The sequence below is a fragment of the Camelina sativa genome, chromosome 9 (genome assembly GCF_000633955.1).
Source record: "Camelina sativa cultivar DH55 chromosome 9, Cs, whole genome shotgun sequence".
Taxonomy (NCBI): Eukaryota; Viridiplantae; Streptophyta; class Magnoliopsida; order Brassicales; family Brassicaceae; genus Camelina; species Camelina sativa.
The window spans coordinates 2,422,672-2,442,820 of record NC_025693.1 but is presented as its reverse complement, the minus strand read 5'-3'; the positions used below and the strand labels follow the sequence as shown (position 1 = coordinate 2,442,820).

At 34.0% G+C, this 20,149-nt stretch overlaps 2 protein-coding genes across 2 annotated transcripts; both read right to left on the bottom strand.

Moving 5' to 3' along the window:
• Positions 1,166-3,933, bottom strand: LOC104710262 (myb family transcription factor EFM). Its single transcript, XM_010426840.2, has 4 exons — positions 3,418-3,933; positions 2,493-3,056; positions 1,870-1,946; positions 1,166-1,753 (listed from the first exon to the last, which is right to left on the bottom strand). Exons 1-4 carry the CDS (start codon positions 3,614-3,616, stop codon positions 1,307-1,309), a joined length of 1,287 nt encoding a protein of 428 aa, XP_010425142.1. The 5' UTR covers positions 3,617-3,933; the 3' UTR covers positions 1,166-1,306.
• Positions 14,140-17,059, bottom strand: LOC104714936 (zinc finger MYM-type protein 1-like). The gene is made up of 4 exons (XM_010432401.1): positions 16,509-17,059; positions 14,961-16,128; positions 14,661-14,900; positions 14,140-14,187 (listed from the first exon to the last, which is right to left on the bottom strand). The coding sequence occupies exons 1-4, from the start codon at positions 17,057-17,059 to the stop codon at positions 14,140-14,142; spliced, it is 2,007 nt and encodes a 668-aa protein (XP_010430703.1).

Below are 20,149 nucleotides of genomic sequence, written 5' to 3'. Positions count from 1 at the left end.
ATTATATATATATATATATATATATATATATATATATATATTTCATAAAATTCAAAATTATAATATGTTGACCCAAAAAAGATCATTTGTTGATTTGTAGGGTGGTAAACAAGTTTTTAAGGCCCCCCAGACGTAACAAACCGGCCATCGAATATGGGTGGGTCCACAGGCCGGAAATAGATGATATAAGGCCCATTTAGGAAGGTAGACCCATGGACTGAGAGTGGACATGGGCTCACTAAGCAAGGTGGTGGTTGAGGCATTACAGAGACAGAGGCTACATCATGGTGTGTCAAAGACCCTTCCACGAATACATTGAGAAATTTAACATTAGTTATTATCAAAAGATTTGTGATGTTAGAAAAATATTTTTACTTTCATTGTTTGTCAGAGGCTCGGAGCAAGCCATTTTGAGATAGCAAAAAGACTTGAACATGTTATCTCCACACAGGAGGAGGACAAAGCCGAGGTTTTCTCTATGGTGGAGAAGGTTGGACACAAGGTTATCTCCCCAGGGGAGGAGGGTGGAGGAGGTTGGACGTAAGGTTATCTCCCTAAGGGAGGAAGGCAAAGCCAAGGTTCTCTCTATAGTGGAGGAGGTTGGACACAAGTTCTCTCGATAAGAGATGAGGGTGGAGCCGAGGTTCTCTCCATAGTGGTCATACATTATTATGATGATACATAATTGATTAGTATATTATGTAATATATTTTTTATTTAAAATATTTTTTGAGCCTACAATTTTAGTAATAAAAAACTATGCAAAAGCGAAAGTAAATAGTTGGCTTAATATGTTCATATAGACATTTTCTAGGTGGTGATAAAGAATATATTTGTAACATAGAGTATATTTAGGTGTATAAAAAAACATTTTTAATAGTAACATACATAAAAGAGTAGTAAATCGATATAAATAAGTGTATTTTAACAAAAATAAATTTTATAAATAACATACAACAAATTTTATTTTTCTTAAATTTAATTTAATTTATAAAATTTTGTACCCGCACATCGGGCGGGTCCTCATCTAGTAGTATATAAATGACAAAAATAGTCCATTGGATACATCTTCTTTTCTTATGGTCATAATGAATTTTCTAAATGACATATTATTCAACAAGAGATTAATTATAATAATTAACAATATTCGAGAAAAAACACTCGCTGCCTCCTACGATTCGTTTTTTCTACTGATGAGAAGTATATAGAGAGAGATACAAGCAATATAATAAGTTACGTAGCCACCCACAAACCCTAACCCTAGGACCTCATTCCTCTAATTAATTAACGATCACGAATTTGTTTTTTAGAATTTTAGAGTTATTTCACTTCCATTAACATTGCTTTGGTCTTCACCTTCTTCCCTAAGAGCAGCCAACCCTTTTTTCTCTCCACCACCACTCTCCGGCGACTTCTCTTCATCTGCGGCACTATCCGTTAACTGATGATGAGTTGAGTCGGTGGAGGCGGCACCGGATGAGCCGTTGAACGTTTGAAAGTGGTGGTGGTGGAGTGACTGCGGAGGCGGTGGAGTTGTGTAGAATTCTTGGGATGAGCAAAAGTGTGGAGGAGGCGGCCCTGCCGTGCTGGTGTGATGGTGATGGACTTGGTGGTGGTAGAGAGTCGGAGTGCCACCGTGTGCGGTGGTGTACTCCGGTGGCACCCATATGCCACCTAAGACGACCAAATGAGGACCTGGTCCACCCGACGTTTGTGGGCTTGGGCTTGGTCTTCTAGTGTGAAGCCGATACTTCTGTTTTGTTTAAAGTTAAATACATCATTAGTTAATAAAACTAGTTAGTTAATAAAACTATGAGTTAAAACAAAAAAAGTTGTAAGCATATTGTAGTGACTTGAGATTTAGGTTACCTGGAGATGGCTTTTGACTTCATCGTTGGTCAAACCATCAACTTTCATAAGTTCCCTTATCTGTTTTGGTGTAGCCACTGCAGTGTGATATCAAACCATACATATGAGTATTTTGATTCTTAAAAAAAGAAAATCGAATTAAAATTCAACTTTGTTTGAAAACTAACGATATATTTGAATGATGTATAAACTAAACGATACATTTATCTCTTGTATGTAATGTTTTTTTTCAAGTTGATCTATCGAATATTCAATTTCACTTTAGTTAGTTTTTTTTTTATCAACTGACAAATAGCTACAGAAAACTCCAACTACGAACTTAAATACTCTGAAAATTTTAAATTTATGCCTAAGAGAGATGAACCTTAGCAAAACCTAAATCGGGGTAATTTGATCCATATACCACCATTTTAATTCATTTTCACCCTAAAACTCGAATAAACCTCTAATTATATATCTTGATATGTATATAGTTTACAATATAGTTTTGTACAGTATTTGGCGAATTGAATATCATGGTGGGATAAAAAAAAATCATTCTTACTACTTGACATTTTTGTGAGAAACCATGGCAAACCTACATCAAATTAATACTAAGTTAACTAGAATAAGTGTATTTGTACCTTGCGACCCACCAAGCATTTGAAGAGCTTGGACAAATCTTCGGTGCAAGTCGGGCGACCAGCAACGTCGTGCCTTTCTATTACTTTGACTCGTTGTAGAAGAAACTCCATTGGTGTTTGAATTATTATTATTATTGTTAGTATCATTGTTGATCATGCTCTCATCATTACCGTCATGGCCATTAGTATGTTCGCTGGTTGGAGAGACCCTCTTGACCTCCGTAGATAGAGCTAATTCAGGCAAAGAATGTTCCTTAGAGAAGGGAAGAAAAGCGCCGTTTCCATTTCTTTGTTTCGCGTCGAAATGACCAAGTTTTGGACTACTAGCAATCTCGTCTTTGTGAAGAGATTGATCAGCAGTTGAATCAATGTTTTTTGGTTTGGTTTCGGATTCGCTCCAAAGCTGAGCGGTCGTCATCCAATTATTTCCTTTGATATTAGGTTTTTCGGGTTGGTTCCTTAAGGGTATGAACTCTTCAAGAACTGGTCTTGTGGGCACACTTTGGTTATTGTTATTACTATTTGCTCGATATGCTTCTAGTTGTTGTTTGTAAACTTCGACAGCTGAAAAAGAAAAATTAAAAGATGATAAAGTAAATTAAAATATGAAAGAGATATGTAACATGAACCTTAACCTTTAAATCACTTTAATGAGATTTGTTGATTTCAGTGATGGGGGAAGCAAAAGTTTTGTGATTCAAAGAAATCAAAAGCAAGCTCTGATTTTTATGAATTAAATACTTAAACTAATGAATAAAGATCTTTTCAAAAAAAGTAAAAAGAAATTCAAAAACTCTTCTATACGTTTAAGTTATAACAACTCATGGTTCTAGTTAGGTATTTTGTGATAAAGGAATTTTTTTGTCATTCATATTATACACAGCTATAAATGTAGATCTAAACATTTGTAAGTGTGTATATGTACCATTGTTAAGCAGTTGCATGCAAAGGGGGAGCTCACGCTTGAAGGCATCGATCTTAAGACGTTCTTGGTCGAGGCGAGAAAGAAGATCTTCGAGCTTTTGCGTGGTTTGATTGCTCTGAAAGTTATCTCCAAAGGATTTCAAAAGCATAGAGTAGCTTTGCGGCTTGCAATCCAAGCTTAGTTCTGATGAGGAAGCCATATATATATTTAGCCTATATACTCTCTATATTTATAAGAAGAATATATATAAGTTATAAGAAAATGATCAAGGAATCAAGAAGAATTTGTGGTGGCTTAAAGTTTCAGATGATATATATATATATGTATATGCTAAATGTTTCTTCAGAAATATTTAATGATTCTGAAGGATTGTGAAAACTAGGGTTTGGAGAAGAAGAGAGAATGAAGAAGAAGATAGAGGAAAAGGGGAATAAAATGTTAGGTTGTGGACACAAGGAGGATCACGAGGAGGTTCCTGTCCTTTTTAGAGGGCTCAATTCAAAGGAAGGGAATAAAATGATCTGTCACCATACACACACATACACTGACACACATGTATATAAATATATATATATATATAGAGAGAGAGACAGAGAGCCAGGATATGTTCTAGAGAGAGAGAGGCTTCTCACTGTTAGAAATCGTTCCTCTTCTCAAATGNGTTTAAGTTATAACAACTCATGGTTCTAGTTAGGTATTTTGTGATAAAGGAATTTTTTTGTCATTCATATTATACACAGCTATAAATGTAGATCAAAACATTTGTAAGTGTGTATATGTACCATTGTTAAGCAGTTGCATGCAAAGGGGGAGCTCACGCTTGAAGGCATCGATCTTAAGACGTTCTTGGTCGAGGCGAGAAAGAAGATCTTCGAGCTTTTGCGTGGTTTGATTGCTCTGAAAGTTATCTCCAAAGGATTTCAAAAGCATAGAGTAGCTTTGCGGCTTGCAATCCAAGCTTAGTTCTGATGAGGAAGCCATATATATATTTAGCCTATATACTCTCTATATTTATAAGAAGAATATATATAAGTTATAAGAAAATGATCAAGGAATCAAGAAGAATTTGTGGTGGCTTAAAGTTTCAGATGATATATGTATATATGTATATGCTAAATGTTTCTTCAGAAATATTTAATGATTCTGAAGGATTGTGAAAACTAGGGTTTGGAGAAGAAGAGAGAATGAAGAAGAAGATAGAGGAAAAGGGGAATAAAATGTTAGGTTGTGGACACAAGGAGGATCACGAGGAGGTTCCTGTCCTTTTTAGAGGGCTCAATTCAAAGGAAGGGAATAAAATGATCTGTCACCATACACACACATACACTGACACACATGTATATAAATATATATATATAGAGAGAGAGAGAGACAGAGAGCCAGGATATGTTCTAGAGAGAGAGAGGCTTCTCACTGTTAGAAATCGTTCCTCTTCTCAAATGAGTCAATTACTAAATTGTGCGACTCTCAAAAAGTTTTAATCAAAAGTTACCATATATATGGTTTCATGAAGCTTAATTAAACAACATACCTAATCATATATGTATGCTTGTTTAGAATATCTATTGGCTTTTTCAACTTAGGATTTTGGACAAAGATTGAAGTTAAACTGATGAGAGTGGAAATAGTAATAATATGATGGTAATATGTATGACATAAATATATTATGTGTAAACAAATACTTTTTCATTATTTTTGCTGCACAAACAATTTTTTTTTGCTGTCATAGCGCAAAAAAATTATCGACCTATGGTCTCAATCTTTTTTTACAAGAAATATTTATTCCTCATGGTTAATGCAATAAAATCATCAAATACAATAGCTTGATTCGTTTTTATTTTTCTTCTCTTATTATATATTTTTTTTGGTAGGATATTTTTTTTCCTCATATTCTGCTTAGTTTTTAGTCACTTCTTTTGTCAAATTAATCTATTTCATAATACAAGATTTCTATATGAAAGAAAGAGAAAAGAGAGGCTAAAGGAGAAAAAGAGGAGGATATAAAGCAGCCGAGCAAAAGGGAATATATGGAAACTTGTTATAAAGAACAAATGGGTATGAAAACAAAGTCTTAAATTATATATATCTATTAAAGCGATTGATTGTTTTTAATCTTAGATTCCGCTTTTGTTGGTTCACCACTTCACATATATAGCTTATACTTTTGTGAATTCAGTTTCATAAAAGTTTCATAAACTCAGTTTCCTAATTCTGCTATAAATCGATGATCTAAGCTGTTGATGATCTAAGCTAACATTTCGACAAAGTTATATAAATATATGGAATCACCACCGCATTATATGAAAGGAATCAATAGTGAACGTTTTAGTACATTTAGGGTAATTTAGAGTCGTTGCCAAAAAAACAAAATATTCTTCCACCACCTTCTTAAATTTATATAATAATTATTTTCTAAAGGAATTGAGATTCAATATAATTCAAAGAAGCATATACTAGCTAGGCTTAAGATTTTTTATATGTATAGTCGCACGACGTCGAGAGAGAGATAACGATTGATCAAGAAATTTTTCTATATTGAATTTCAAAAAGTTGAATAATTATTCTAAAATTTAGTGGATGCAAAAGAGAGAAAGAAAGGGAATATCTGATTTTAATTATTACCATAAATTAGGACAGATATTCACTTAAATCAATTATATTGAAAGAGGTTTGAGAGTCGCAGAATCTTCCCACCGGGCTTTAGTGAAGTGGCCAGGAAGGTAGAAGATTCTTACTTGGAAATTTTTTATACTTTTTTCAAAGACAATTTTTGCAATTCAAAATGTCTTTCAAATTTTCTTTTTGTACCCAGGTTTCGATGAAGACCAATAAACTAATTGTAGATCACCTGTCAAAATTAATTTTCTCTTATGCTTCACTCGCTTAAATTTTGATACACATATATATGTAAGTTATGTAACACAAATTACTTTATAGATATTGTACATTAAAAATTAGATGTTCCTATTCCTTTATAGATAGAACCACAATTTTTTCTCTCCCAGGCGAAGTTATCGAGGCGACCTCCAGTCTAAACTGTTCCGGCGTCGGTGGAGCTCCTGCTCGCCAGCGTCGGGATAAAACCACCTGTTTGCTCTGTTGTTTCGAGTTCTTGCTAGTGCTTTCCCTCTTTTTAGCTCTTTTCCCCTCTTATTTTTATCTTTTTCAAAATTCCCAAAATCTTTTGAACCCTATAACCTCTTGCGGCGTACCATCAACCATCAACGAAGGGAAGCGGTTTCCGGTAATCTTCCTCCCTCAGCTTTTGGCCGCCTCACCAAATAAGAAGCATCTGAAAGTCCTCGGGTTACAAAAATTGGATCCAGTTTTGGATCTGAAATTTTCTCGATCCGACTTTCACTTCACCCCTGAAGATCCCTCACCCTGGGCTTCGTTGCTGGCAGGAGCTTTCCCTCTTGGACCGGCAGATGCGCCATGCACAGGGGAGACGTCGACGGTGCACGGCGATTCTATTCTGGGGGCAACTTGTATTAAATCTGGACAGAGTAAGCCTTCTTGCCTCACTGCCTTTATAACGGAACAAACTCATCCCGCGCTATCATTGCATCACTTTTTTCCGATGATACCGAGTTCAAGGCCAACCATCCCACTTCCTCCGGGCAGCCGCCATGGTCGCAATCCGTGCATAGCCATCACACGCTTAGGGTTCCTCTTAATGGATCCTAAAGTTGTTTTTGGCCCATTAAGGCTTCAACTGCCCAAGCCCATAAGGTGTACTTCAATTTTCTATCCCGTAAAACCCAGGTCAGTTTCTTTATGTCAATGGCCGAACCTTAGCCGCTGGTGTGATCAAGATTACGATCTCTATGGTAGAAGACTCCATCTGAAACGTAATGCATCATCGTTACTATGGCTTGGCTTTAACCATTCGAGAATCCTGGTAGGAATATCCCTTACGGCTTTGTCTTATGAACCCCTTAGCTTGTCGTGTAATGGTATATGGATCTCAATTCCAAGTTGTCAGAGTTTTGAGTATGGCTATGGTTTGTCTGAGCCTTTATCTCACTCTACGACAACACTAACAAAAGACTTCAAGCACCAGAGCATAACCAACTTTGCTCGAACCATTGTCAAAGCCCTACTTTCTGTAGATTTTCTCATACCGGTGAGATCCACGGCTCTGACCCCTTCCTCAACATCACTTTGTCCTGCGACAGTGGCTATTTGTTCCTCCATTGACCTGTTCATGGAAGAATTGTCGATGATCCCTGACCTCATATGTACCAAAAGGCTAGCTAGTCTTTGGCTCAAAGCTCTCAAGGAACCATTATTGACTAATCCTATCTATCCTTTTCTTTATCTTTGTAAGGCATTGGGGAATGCCCTTTGTTGCTGTAGTATTTTACTCTTTGGATTCTCTGAATCCTTAACTCTATGTATTTGGTTTCTATCTTAATGAAATGAAAACATAGTTTGACCAAAAAAAAAAAAAGATATTGTACATTAAAAACAAATTATATACTTACACACTAATACAATTTTGGGCTAAATCAATATGATTTTGATGATAGGAGCTCAGGTTTTGTGATATATGTTGTGATTGACAAACAATCAATTTTATAATTAAGGCAAAATAAAAGAGCATTTAGAAGTTGTAAATTATTTAAATTGTGAATCTCGACCTCTTAGAAGTTGCAATGCTTAAACGTGAGAATAACTTACTTGGCAGCTAATTGGAGGAAATATGATGGCTTTGGTCGTTTGATCACTAAACCGTAAATATGATGTTTTTGTTACTAGCTTGCGCACATTTTTTTAAAAAAATATGTTTCAAGTAACCAATTGGCATCTAATGCCAAACATAAAATCTTGGGACAGACCCTCCGACATGCATATCCTAAAATTTTGGATATTCAATTCAAATACTTCATATTTTTTTTTATAATTCTTTCAATTCCAAGTATTGTGGTATTAATCTATTTGCTACTATTTTCTTAAATATAACTAACATTGTACTTTATGCTCTGTTAATTGCCCAAAAATTCGAAACTTTTAGTTACTTTCTACAAACCCATGAACTAACAATTAATTTAACATACTTGTTATCATGATATCATCCCTGCCTTTAAGCAATTATTCGAAATTAGAGTGGATATATATACAAACAAACTTTGTAGACTGAACCAGGTCAGTTCAGTTAAAGCCAGAACAGAAAATTATAATGATTAAAACATACTATTAGGTCCAGTATGGTCTTATATTGGAGAAATTATGTCAAGGATTTTGGCAGTGGCGGAGGCAGCTCAGAGTCATAAGGGTCAATTCACCCTGGTGAATTTATAAAATTAGGTGAAATATTAGGAAAAAAATCAATTTGACCCTGATAAAATAGCACAAATGACCCCCATAAAAAATTTTAATAACACAATTGACCTTTTAAAAAAAAATTTGACCCTGGTAAACTGAATTCCTAGCTCCGTCACTGGATTTTGGTATAAATTGATCGTTAGTAAGTGTATGACCAGACCAGACCAAACAAATTAGACCACATGGTCCACATCAATAATCAAAAAAAAATTGTGATTCTCAAAAATGAAAATAATTTTTATATATAAACGATGAACGGAACGTAACTTGGACTACTCGTATCTTTATCCTCTTTTGGACGCCATAAAAGTGGAAAATTGAATTCTTTTGCGAACCGACAAAGGAAAAAAAAAAGGTCATTTGAAAAATGTATAGTTATTGACATAAGTTTTAGTGACTTAGGTATATTCTTGTATTTCTTTTTTTTTTTTTGTGAAAGGGTTTTCATATTCTTGTATTTCTCTATTATTAAGTCGCTTGTTTTAAAAATGTATAACCTAGTTTCTAAATCATTATTTATTTACTTGAGACGATATGATGATCAATCCAGTATATATCAAAGTGAGTCAAACTGATCTAAATCAAAACTTTTAAATATATTGTTTGGGAAAATATGGTTTTACATCTAATTGTTTTGTCAGCTTTTTTTTTCTCGTGTTTAAACACTTGGCTGTAGAAAATATATAATTATATGTTGAAAGGAAAAAATAACATGTAAAAAGAGAAGAAGAATAAGAAAAAGGAGAAAGATAGAGTGGAGTAATATTCGGGAGTCCGTATTTAATACAGACAAAGGGGATATTCAGACAGAAATCAAAGTTATGAAGAAGCAAGTAAGTCGAAACGTGTCACCGGAGAATCTCTTTTGTGCGTGCTTTGCATGGGATGCTAAAAAAGAAATCACTCTTTACTTTTCTACCAAATTTTTAAAGCCAAAAAAAATTGTAATACATTCCCCAAAATAAAATTATAAAGAAAAGAAAAGAAAAAGAGGTAACTAAAGTTGGATTCTAAAGAAGAATCTTCAGAAAAGTTAAGGGTTGGAGTCTTGCACATGAAGATTTTAATTGGTTTGAACAAATGCGACCAACCAATCAACAATTTAAAATTTTTCCAATTCATGTTTTCTATATTTTATATATGTGATTATTTCTAATTTTTTTGCTGTCAAAATAGAAAAAGTTAAATTCTTTTGTATTCTAATTTTGGAAGGTAATTTATTAATTTTTACTCAAAGAAAAAAGGTTTATATTAAAAGGAAATGAGTAATGGAATTTTAGACTAATAATACAAAGGGAATTCCACAATGACTGGTTAATGTGCTGAGGGAATTAGGTACCTTCTATTTTTTTAAGAACATTTTTTAATTCTCATTTGCTTTAACTTTCTTGCAAAGTTCTTTATTGCTCTTATCCTATTATATCATCTGCATATTCTGGCATGACAATTTTGCAGAACACATGAGCGAACAAACCAACACAAATATACGTGTATATTCGTGGCTGCGTGTATATAACATATATGTTGAGAAAGTATCTATTTTGTTGTGTTTGTGTGTGTAGAGTTTAGAATGTATACATATAGATAGATTCACAGATTTTTAGTTCAGTGATTAAGTTTATACTATTATATAACTTGGTTCCATATTGTAGTTCGAACTCAAATTCAGCTACCCATGTTTTTATTCTGTGTTTCCGACATATGATTAATTTACTTGTGAACCAACATAAGATTAATTTCTCCCTTTCAACATTGGAATTAGCCAACGAGGGATACAATTAATATTCTAAAGCATGTATATGGCACATTGATTAGTTTAATAAATATGAAAACATATGGACTTTAGTGATATAATCCTAGGAAGACTTTGTGGAAAAATTATCAGTTACGTTTTATAATCTCTTTAGTGAGGAAGAATATTTTAAAATAACACCGTTTCATTTTTATCTCGAATTCTTCCTTTTCAATCTTTTTTGTTGGTAAAATGAAAACTATATCAAGTTAACGAATGAATAAACATGAAAAAAAGTTGGTAAAACAAGATTATAGAATTTGATCAAATAATTTTGACACGTACGTAATAGCTAGGTTAAGTGGAATTACGTTTTGTAACGATTCACAACTAAAAAAGTAAAATTTCATTTCGCATATTCAATATTTAACAGGATTAGGGCATGTATATATAAATCTATCAAAAAGAGGAAAACATCTATACATATCCTAAAATGATTGGCGGTGTCTATATATCACATTAGAAGAATTGTATATTAGTATCATATTGTTATTTAAATTTTTCTTTTTCGTTTTTTTATTAAAAAATTTTACTTAAGTTGAATTTTTCGATTATGTTAACTTGGATTAGCAAGTTATGGAGATAAGGCAAATAGGAATTATATATATATATATATATATATATATATATTTATGCATTATATGACTCTAATGTGTCATAAGAAGCTTACTTAGAAGAGAAGGAAGATACGAGAGAAAGAGTTAGCAAAAACAATTTTCCTTGTGTTGAAGAAACAAACAAGATGAGTCTTTCGACCCCAACTATCTTAATAATTTCATGCGGCATTGTCGCGGGTATTCTTGCACCAGGGACCGAACGCAAGTTGTGCATCATGTTTAAATTCTTATCAACTATTTTTTATTTATTTTTAATAAATTATTTTTATGATGACGGTTTTTTATTTATATCAATAGCCTGATAGAGCATATCGAGATAGTTATTCCTATTTCGTCGTTTATGTTTTTTTTTCTCTATAATAGATTTAATGATATTGTAACTCTATTTTATAATAAGATTGAAATAATATTATAATTATTTTGTTGAAATCTCCGACTTTTTCGTTTCTTTATAATCTTTGTCGTAAAGTTGTATCTGTCAAATATATGAGTGTATGTACGCTAAACCATATCAAGATCTAAATTAGTTCGTAAACAAACTGCTTCTTAAGCAATCTCCAAAACTCTTTTTCTATAATTCTTTTTTTTGGCTTTCGTCAGCTAACGAACATTATTGCCACATTACTCCGTTAAAAAAACAATACACTTAAACATAACCATATAAGTAGAACCATATCGCTCACAATTAATATTCTAAAGCATGCATATGGCACATTGATTAGTTTAATAAATATGAAAACATATGGACTTTAGTGACATAATCCTAGGAAGACTTTGTGGAAAAATTATCAGTTACGTTTTATGATCTTTTTAGTGAGTAAAAATATTTTAAAATAACACCGTTTCATTTTTATCTCGTTTTTTTTTTAGACGGGGCTAGGTAGAATGAAAACTATATCAATTTAACGAATGAATAAACATGAAAAAAAGTTGGTAAAACAAGATTCTAGAATTTAATTTGATTAAATAATTTTGACACGTACATAATAATTTAAAAAGTAAAATTTCATTTGCATATTCAATATTTAACAGGATTAGGGTATGTATATAAATCTATCAAAAAGAGGAAAATATCTATACATATCCTAAAATGATTGGCGGTGTCTATATATCACATTAGAAGAATTGTATATTAGTATCTTATTGTTATGTAAATTCTTCTTTTTCGTTTTTTTTTTTAATATATTTTCTTAAGTTAAATTTTTCAATTATGTAAACTTTAATTAGCAAGTTATGGAGATAAGGCAAATAGGAATTATATATATTTATGCATTATATGACTCTAATGTGTCATAAGAAGCTTATTTAGAAGAGAAGGAAGATACGAGAGAAAGAGTTAGAAGAAACAATTTTCGTTGCGTTGAAGAAACAAACAAAATGAGTCTTTCGACCCCAACTATCTTACTACTAATTTCATGCGGCATTGTCGCCAGTATCTCAGTAATTTCATGCGTCTTCTATCACTTATGGACTTTATGGTCTTGTCTTACCACGGACCAAACGCATCATGTCTAAATTCTTATCAACTATTTTTTATTTATTTTTAATGAATTATTTTATGTTGAAGGTTTTTTATTTATATCAATAGCCTAATAAAGCATACGAAATATTAGTTATTTCTATTTCGTCGTTTATGTTTTTTCTCTCTCTATAATAGATTTAATGATATTGCAACTCTATTTTTTTATGTGCACCCTTGCAACTCTATTTTATAATAAGATTGAAATGATATTATAATTATTTTGTTGAAATTTCCGACCTTTTCGTTTCTTTATAATCTTTGTCGTAAAGTTGTATCTGTCAAATATATGAGTGAATGTACGCTAAACCATATCAAGATCTAAATTAGTTCGTAAACAAACTGCTTCTTAAGCAATCTCCGAAACCCTTTTTCTATAATTCTTGTTTTTTGGCTTTCGTCAGCTAACGAACATTATTGCCACATTACTCCGTTAAAAAAACACTACACTTAAACATAACCATATAAGTAGAACCATATCGCTCACAATTAATATTCTAAAGGATGCATAGGCACATTGATTAGTTTAATAAATATGAAAACATATGGACTTTAGTGACATAATCCTAGGAAGACTTTGTGGAAAAATTATCAGTTACGATTTATAATCTTTTTAGTGAGGAAAAATATTTTAAAATAACACCGTTTCATTTTTATCTCGTTTTTTTTTGAGACGAGGCTAGGTAGAATGAAAACTATATCAATTTAACGAATGAATAAACATGAAAAAAATTGGTAAAACAAGATTCTAGAATTTAATTTGATCAAATAATTTTGACACGTACGTAATAACTTAAAAAATAAAATTTCATTTGCATATTCAATACAAGATAAGAACTTACAGTCTGGAACATTCCAGCAATGACGCTAGCAGTGTGTAATGGTCTCGGTTTTACGATATTCAAAATGGTCCCGGAGAGTGCTTCAGGCTTTAGTAAGCTTCTACAAAGAGTGCCGAAACAAAGAAAGATATTCCCACTCAATTACTCTCGAAATTCATATGTTATCAATCAAACAAAATATTACTACTAACAAATCTTAGCATATCCATGACTCCAACGGCGTTTAAAAGCTAAAAAGCTCATCAACGGCGTTTCTTCTCAAAAGATACCTAACTCTCACAAGACGCACTGACTAAATATTCATTCTGACGTTTACACAGAAATCTCCTAATAGCTAGTACTATGCAATAAAATCATGCAATACTAAAAGGATATTCAAAACTCCTACATATCATGCAATACTAAAAGGATATTCAAAACTCCTACATAGATGGTGTACATAGGAGTTTGTATTGCACGCATAATCGTGACTTAACTTGTCCGATGGAGCAGTCACCACAAGATCAGCACCACCAACAACCTAACCTGCAAAAGGAACAATGCATGTCAAGCACACACCTACAAAGGATATAAGAATGAAAGACTACGGCAGAAGACAGACCTTCTTTGGTTGAGAGTTGAGAGTTAGGTAAACTTCTCTAGAGCATCAACCGACGCCAATGTTTTAGGGATCTAGAGAACCAATGAGGAGTTATTATTCATACAGAAGAACCAGACGCGAATCCAATTAAAGTCCAAAAGTACAGATACCCTAGTATGGTACATATATCCTTATATATATACAGTGCCGGCCCGGAGAAATTTGATGCTTAAAGCAAATAAAAAATTTATGCCCCAAAATTTTTTTTTTCGCATCACAAAATAAATTAAAACTTAACTAGTTTATAAGAGTTCTACCAAAAAAATGTTAATAAGCAAAAAATGACAAAAAGACATTAGTTTTGTTTATCGCGAAAGATAATTCTCCTTGCCTTTATTCCTGCAAATTCATTCATCAATTTTTGGTAATTGAGATTCTCAACATGTTCTTGCTCTATGGATATCAACGTCAAACCGTTCAATCGATCCTGTGACATAGTCGAGCGTAGATAATTTTTTATGAGCTTTAATTTTGAAAAACTTCTTTGCGCGGAAGCAACCGAAACCGGAATGGTGAGTAATATACGATAGGCAATCCATGTGTTCGGATAACAACCATCCATTCTTTTCAAAAATTCCAACACTTCAACCGGTTTTGTAATCTCTTTTGGCAACACATCCCTTAAAAGTTTCAGCTCCATAAACAGATCTTCTCCATCTATATCTGAATGCATATCATGCTTCAAGGAAGCTTCCAGCATCATACATGATTTCTTTAACTCATCATCTTTTGCTAACTTTAGTCTCTGTACACCAAACAAAAATCCAAAGATTTTTTCATAACATTGCAATTGCTCAAATCTTACCTCAAGAGACGTAATAGCTTGATCCATTATGTTGATGAAGTAATCAATTCTAAAACTCTCCTCTGCAGTCTTACTTTCATCAACGTTCTCAACATCCTCACCAAATTTCCTTTTTTTTTTCACCAAACGCTTTGCTTTTGTAGGGAAGACAGGCTCAATCTCCATCTCAATGGCAATTTGTGTAGCTTCAACTTTAGCTTTCTCGAAACCTGTTTCCCTATAGTCTTTCAAAAAAGCAATAAGCCCCCCTAACTGAAAAATAGCAGCCACAAGATCCATATCCTCTAACTGTAAGGATTTGCTTACTATATTCACAGCAAAAAGCAAATCATACCAAATTACCATTCCAAATAAAAATTCAAACCCTCCAATTCCATGTTTTTCACTCTCTCCAAGAGACGCAGCCTCACTTCGGTGTCCTAGATTATCACTATGTTCTGCCAAATAAAATAGTGCATCTCTTATCTTTGAAGCTTGAAATCTTATTGGTTTAAGACTGTCAATCCGACTTTCCCAACGCGTCTGAGACAGCGATTTAAGTGTAATACCATTCACTATTTCTCTGAACACTTCCCAATTGTTGGTTGAAGCTGCAAATAGACAATATATTCGCTGAACAATGCCAAAAAAATAAACAGCTTTCTTAGATGATTTAGCCATATCACAAAGTGCAAGATTAAGACTATGGCATCCACATGGAGTGTAAAATGCCCTTGGATTTATATCAAGCAACCTTTTCTGAACTCCTCTATGTTTTCCCTTCATATTTTGTCCATTGTCATATCCTTGTCCTCTTACATCATTGATATCCAACTTCAGATCAATCAATGCATCTTGAAGAGTCTTAAAAAGTCCCTCACCCCTCTTATCTTTGATTTCCAAAAACGTCAAGAAGAACTCCTCAATCTTAGGTGAACTCGTTGAAACATCCACACATCGAATTAAAAAGGTCATTTGTTCTTTACGACTAACATCCGGAGTGGAATCAAGAATGATAGAAAAGTACTTTGCATTCTGAATCTTCTTTAAGATCATGAGCTTGATCTCATTAGCAATTAATTCTATCAACTCATTTTGAATCTGATGACTGAGAAAATGGCTCTGAATTTCACCTTTCTTAGCACGTCGTATGTGTTCCTTCATTACTGAATCAAAACCTCCAATCATCCTAATAAATGCCAAAAATTCCCACTGTTTGGATCATCAATCTTATCATTAGTTCCACGAAATGCTAGATTTCTTTCAGCTAGAGTCTTTACCAATGCAATTATTCTCAACAATACATCTCTCCAATGTTTTTTCTCCTTCTTAATTGCCTCTTGCATATGATTGTCAATAGTTTTATTCTTTTGAAATCTCTCTTCTAGCTCCATCCAACGAGTCATGCAAATAATATGACGATGAGTTGTTTCATGTCGTTTCAGTCTTTGCGAAGCATTTCTCCAATCATTAAACCCATCACTTGCTAATAGAGTAGGATTTGTTTCTTGATCAAATAATTTACAGCAAAAGCAAAAGACCTTATCTTGAACTTTTGAGTAAACTAACCATCTTCTAACTTGTTTCTCTCCATTAGTCATTCTTCTTATATAAGATGAATAAGTGAAACATCTATCAACGTTATTTCTGGGAAAACGGTAATCAGCTCTTGGTTTTGGAGGTGGTCCTTTCTCAACCAAATAATCTCTCATTTTTTGATCAATATTCTCCCAATTTGCAGGATCAGTCATATCCACATTCTCATAAAACACTCTAATCTCATCAACTCTATCATCTTCTTTCTGGTTTTCACTCTGAAACGTTTTATCCCTGTTCTCATTCATATGATCTTCATCATCCTCAACTACAATATTAAGCTCTGTTTTATCCTTGTTCTCATTCATACTCTTCTCATCTGCATTCTCTTCCATATTATTAAGCCCTTCATCTTCTTTACCTATCTCAGCCTCAGGTCTAGCAGTCTCATCAGTTCTAGGAATTGGAGTTCTTGTAACGTACCTTAACATATTGCCAATTTGAGATTTCATCACTTCATCCCGTTTGTCTTTTTTCTTCCTATTATCACATCCACTTGGTTGACTTCTACCTCCTGGCGGCATTGAACTACACATAGACATAATAATTACTTTTTAGAATGAGAAAACAAAAGTAGAAACAGAAAACAAGACATAAACACAAAACAACATAGATTGACAAACTTGATTAGAAAGAAAAGAGAAAGAGAAGAAGACATACATGAGTCAAAAAGAGAAATCAGTAAAAATAAGAGATAGAAGAAAGCTGGTGTTAGAATCTTAGAGCTTAAGGTGGAGAAGAAACAGAAATTTTTGATAAAGTTTTGGAACTTCTGTTGGTGATCGGCAATGAAGACGAAGTAATATTCAATTAGGTTTTTTTAAAAGTTTAATTGTTTGATAAATATTTACTTTCTTTTCATTCCTGTAACAATTTTGGAAAATTCGTTTTTATATTTTCTACAGAAAAGTTATAAAAAAAATTGTCTGAAAAGGGGATGTCAAAGGGTTTCGAACCCTTTACCTTGTACACGAAAAACTCATCACCTAACCACTATACTACATGGCAATTACAAATTGATGCCCCTAAAATTTTTTATAAATTATGCTGCTTAAAGCCCTTGCTTGTTATGCTTCAGCTACGGGCCCGGCCTATATATATATATATATATATATATATATATATATATATATATATAAATGTAAAACCCTAAATAGGAGTCGAACGAACAGAGAAAAGCAAAGAGCTCACATACCGATATATGCGAAACCAAAGGCTCCTCCGGAACTTCGCCGGAAACTGTACCGAATAAAAAGACCCACAGTGTTACCAACAGAGACCAAGCAAGTAAAACCCTAAATCGACGAACAGAGAAGAAAGAGTGGCTTACTTGCACAATTCATGTTCTAAAGACGAAGAAGAAGTAATCGGTGAGACCCTTGAGAGTCTGGACTAGGGTTTAACTACTCTGGCCGGGTGCCACTAAACAAAATCGCTGACAACCCGGAGGAGAGAGCGAGAGAGAGAGAGAGGTAAAAATGCTATTAAAATTTGGGCCTTTTAGTTTTAAAATGCGATATGGGTAATTGGGCTTGTTATGAAGCCCATTTGGAGTACACGGTCTATATTCTCTCTCTTTATTATTTCAAAACCCATATAGTAGTTGACAAAAAAAAAACCCATATAATAGTAGTGTCTCTAATTGGAAGTTAGAAAGACTTTGGTGCGAAATCCGAAAGATGAAACTCTGTGTCTGTGGTCTTTGGTCCGACCAAGATCCGGTGGAAGCTTGAAACTCCTGTCGTTTCTCCACCTTCATTCATAGACGACCAATAATAGTACTGCAAGGCAAAACCAAATGGTGTAGTTGTGTCTTAATTATAAAGGTCTGATGGCTAGATGAGGATGATGCACTCACAGGAACCGAGAAGCTACAGTACTATGGGGTGGTAGGTTTGTTGGTTTTACAGACTTTGGTCTAGTGTCCAAAGCTTTAACACACATACACTAGTCTAGATACTCTGATAAATGTTACAAATGCTGCAGATGTAGAAATCGGATTTGAAATTGGATGCTCCACTCTGATGGTGGTGACAAAAAGAGCGTAGAGAATTGAGTATTTGTTTGCAATCAAAGTCAAACACACAATGCCTTTTGTAATATAAAAAGAGCAAGTACCTAAGATCTTCGGCTAAGGAAATCAAGTGACAACAGACAATGCGCTTTAGTAATGACATGTGATGATCATGTCTAAGCTTACACACTTTCAGATTGAGAAGCAAGAGAGAAAGAATCTCTTTACGAGGAAGTCTATGAACCCAAACGAAGAAACTCTAGCAGCAGCCGCGTATTTGATCTTTTCCAAAGTCAGTTCCACATTCTTGACCCGTTCCTCGAGTTGGACAACTGCTTTCCTCCTCTCCAAGGAAAGGTCCTGGAGCTTTGACTCCAAGAAGTCGAGCTTGAAGCCTGCCTTCGTCAGCTCGGTCAATTGGGATTGAGCATTGGTTAGTTCAGCCAGAGACAAGCTCTGTGGAGACTTGCTCAGTGTCTCGATGAGGGAGAACAAGAGAGTGTAGTATACTGCCCTCAGCTCCGAGTACTTTGGAGCGAAATCTACATTAAAGCCTGGGTGCTGCTGCATAAGCCGGATTGCTGATTGACTCTGACAAAAGATTAGATTAGGTTTCACCAGATTCAGAAAGAAGAGCTATCTAGTAGGAGGCTCCAAAACTTACTTGAGAAGCAAGGACCCGGACACCTTGGAATTCTGATAGATCATTCTCAGTTGACTGACCTTGATGAACAACTTCGTCTACTTCAACGAAGACTTGAATGGTTAGTATGTTGTTCTCGAGGTCTTGAAGCTCGGTAAGAGGCAACAGACTCTCGTGACCCCATTCTGTGACCTCAGCGCAGAACAAACAGGATCTCCCGTCGTCTGTCCAAAATATATATCAAACTTGTGACTTTTTCTGGTTCATCAATCAATGGGATCAGATAAATATAAAAGTTATTTAAAAAAAAAAAAAAGTTCATTACACTTTGTTATGCCGAGCTCTTTGCCGGAATGATTCAAAAGAAGGAAGAAAAATCTAACTCTCCTTTTCCATCCAAGTCTCAATGATTCAGGATTAGGTACGCACAGAAACAGAGACAAGTCATTATCATAACCAGGAGCAGGGCATCCCTTGGTATCAACAATAACATACCTAAAGACATGCAAAACCTCTCTTTTAGAAAATTCGGGTAAGAAAGAAAGAGACGCTGGAGATAAAAAGAGTCTTGTCCATTTACCTGATATAGTATGAGGAAGCTGGCAATTAGCACGTGGAAAGAGGATAAGAGGAATAAAGAACACGTGTGAATAGTGAGCTGTACGATGAGCTGTGAAGTTGGAAGTGTCGGTTGTTGCAGAGACGTCAACGTCACGGCGGTTTAATAAACTGTTAATGGTAGTAGTAGTATATAGAGCATGTGTTAGCTCTCTTTCATCTTATCGAAAATAATATCTGAACTTGTAAACTTTTGAGATCTTGTGCCTCATCGCTTAGCCGGTTTCTCTCCTTGAGATTCTTGCTGGTGAGATGACGTTGCTGCGTTTCCTATGAACGTTGTATCGTTTTATCATTTCTGAATTGAGTTTGTTTTACATATTAACTTTCGTTATCATT

What these genes read in the sequence shown, in the direction of transcription:
- LOC104710262 (XM_010426840.2), bottom strand. Translation starts at nt 3,616, where the DNA reads ATGGCTTCCTCATCAGAACTAAGCTTGGATTGCAAGCCGCAAAGCTAC. An exon ending in CATGCAACTGCTTAACAATG is followed by an intron (nt 3,057 to 3,417) that starts GTACATATACAC and finishes TTTCTTTTTCAG; the next exon opens with CTGTCGAAGTTTACAAACAA. An exon ending in AATGCTTGGTGGGTCGCAAG is followed by an intron (nt 1,947 to 2,492) that starts GTACAAATACAC and finishes ATCACACTGCAG; the next exon opens with TGGCTACACCAAAACAGATA.
- LOC104714936 (XM_010432401.1), bottom strand. Translation starts at nt 17,059, where the DNA reads ATGCCGCCAGGAGGTAGAAGTCAACCAAGTGGATGTGATAATAGGAAG. An exon ending in AAGCTATTACGTCTCTTGAG is followed by an intron (nt 14,901 to 14,960) that starts GTAAGATTTGAG and finishes TTTGGTGTACAG; the next exon opens with AGACTAAAGTTAGCAAAAGA. An exon ending in GTATATTACTCACCATTCCG is followed by an intron (nt 14,188 to 14,660) that starts GTTTCGGTTGCT and finishes TTGGTTCTCTAG; the next exon opens with ATCCCTAAAACATTGGCGTC.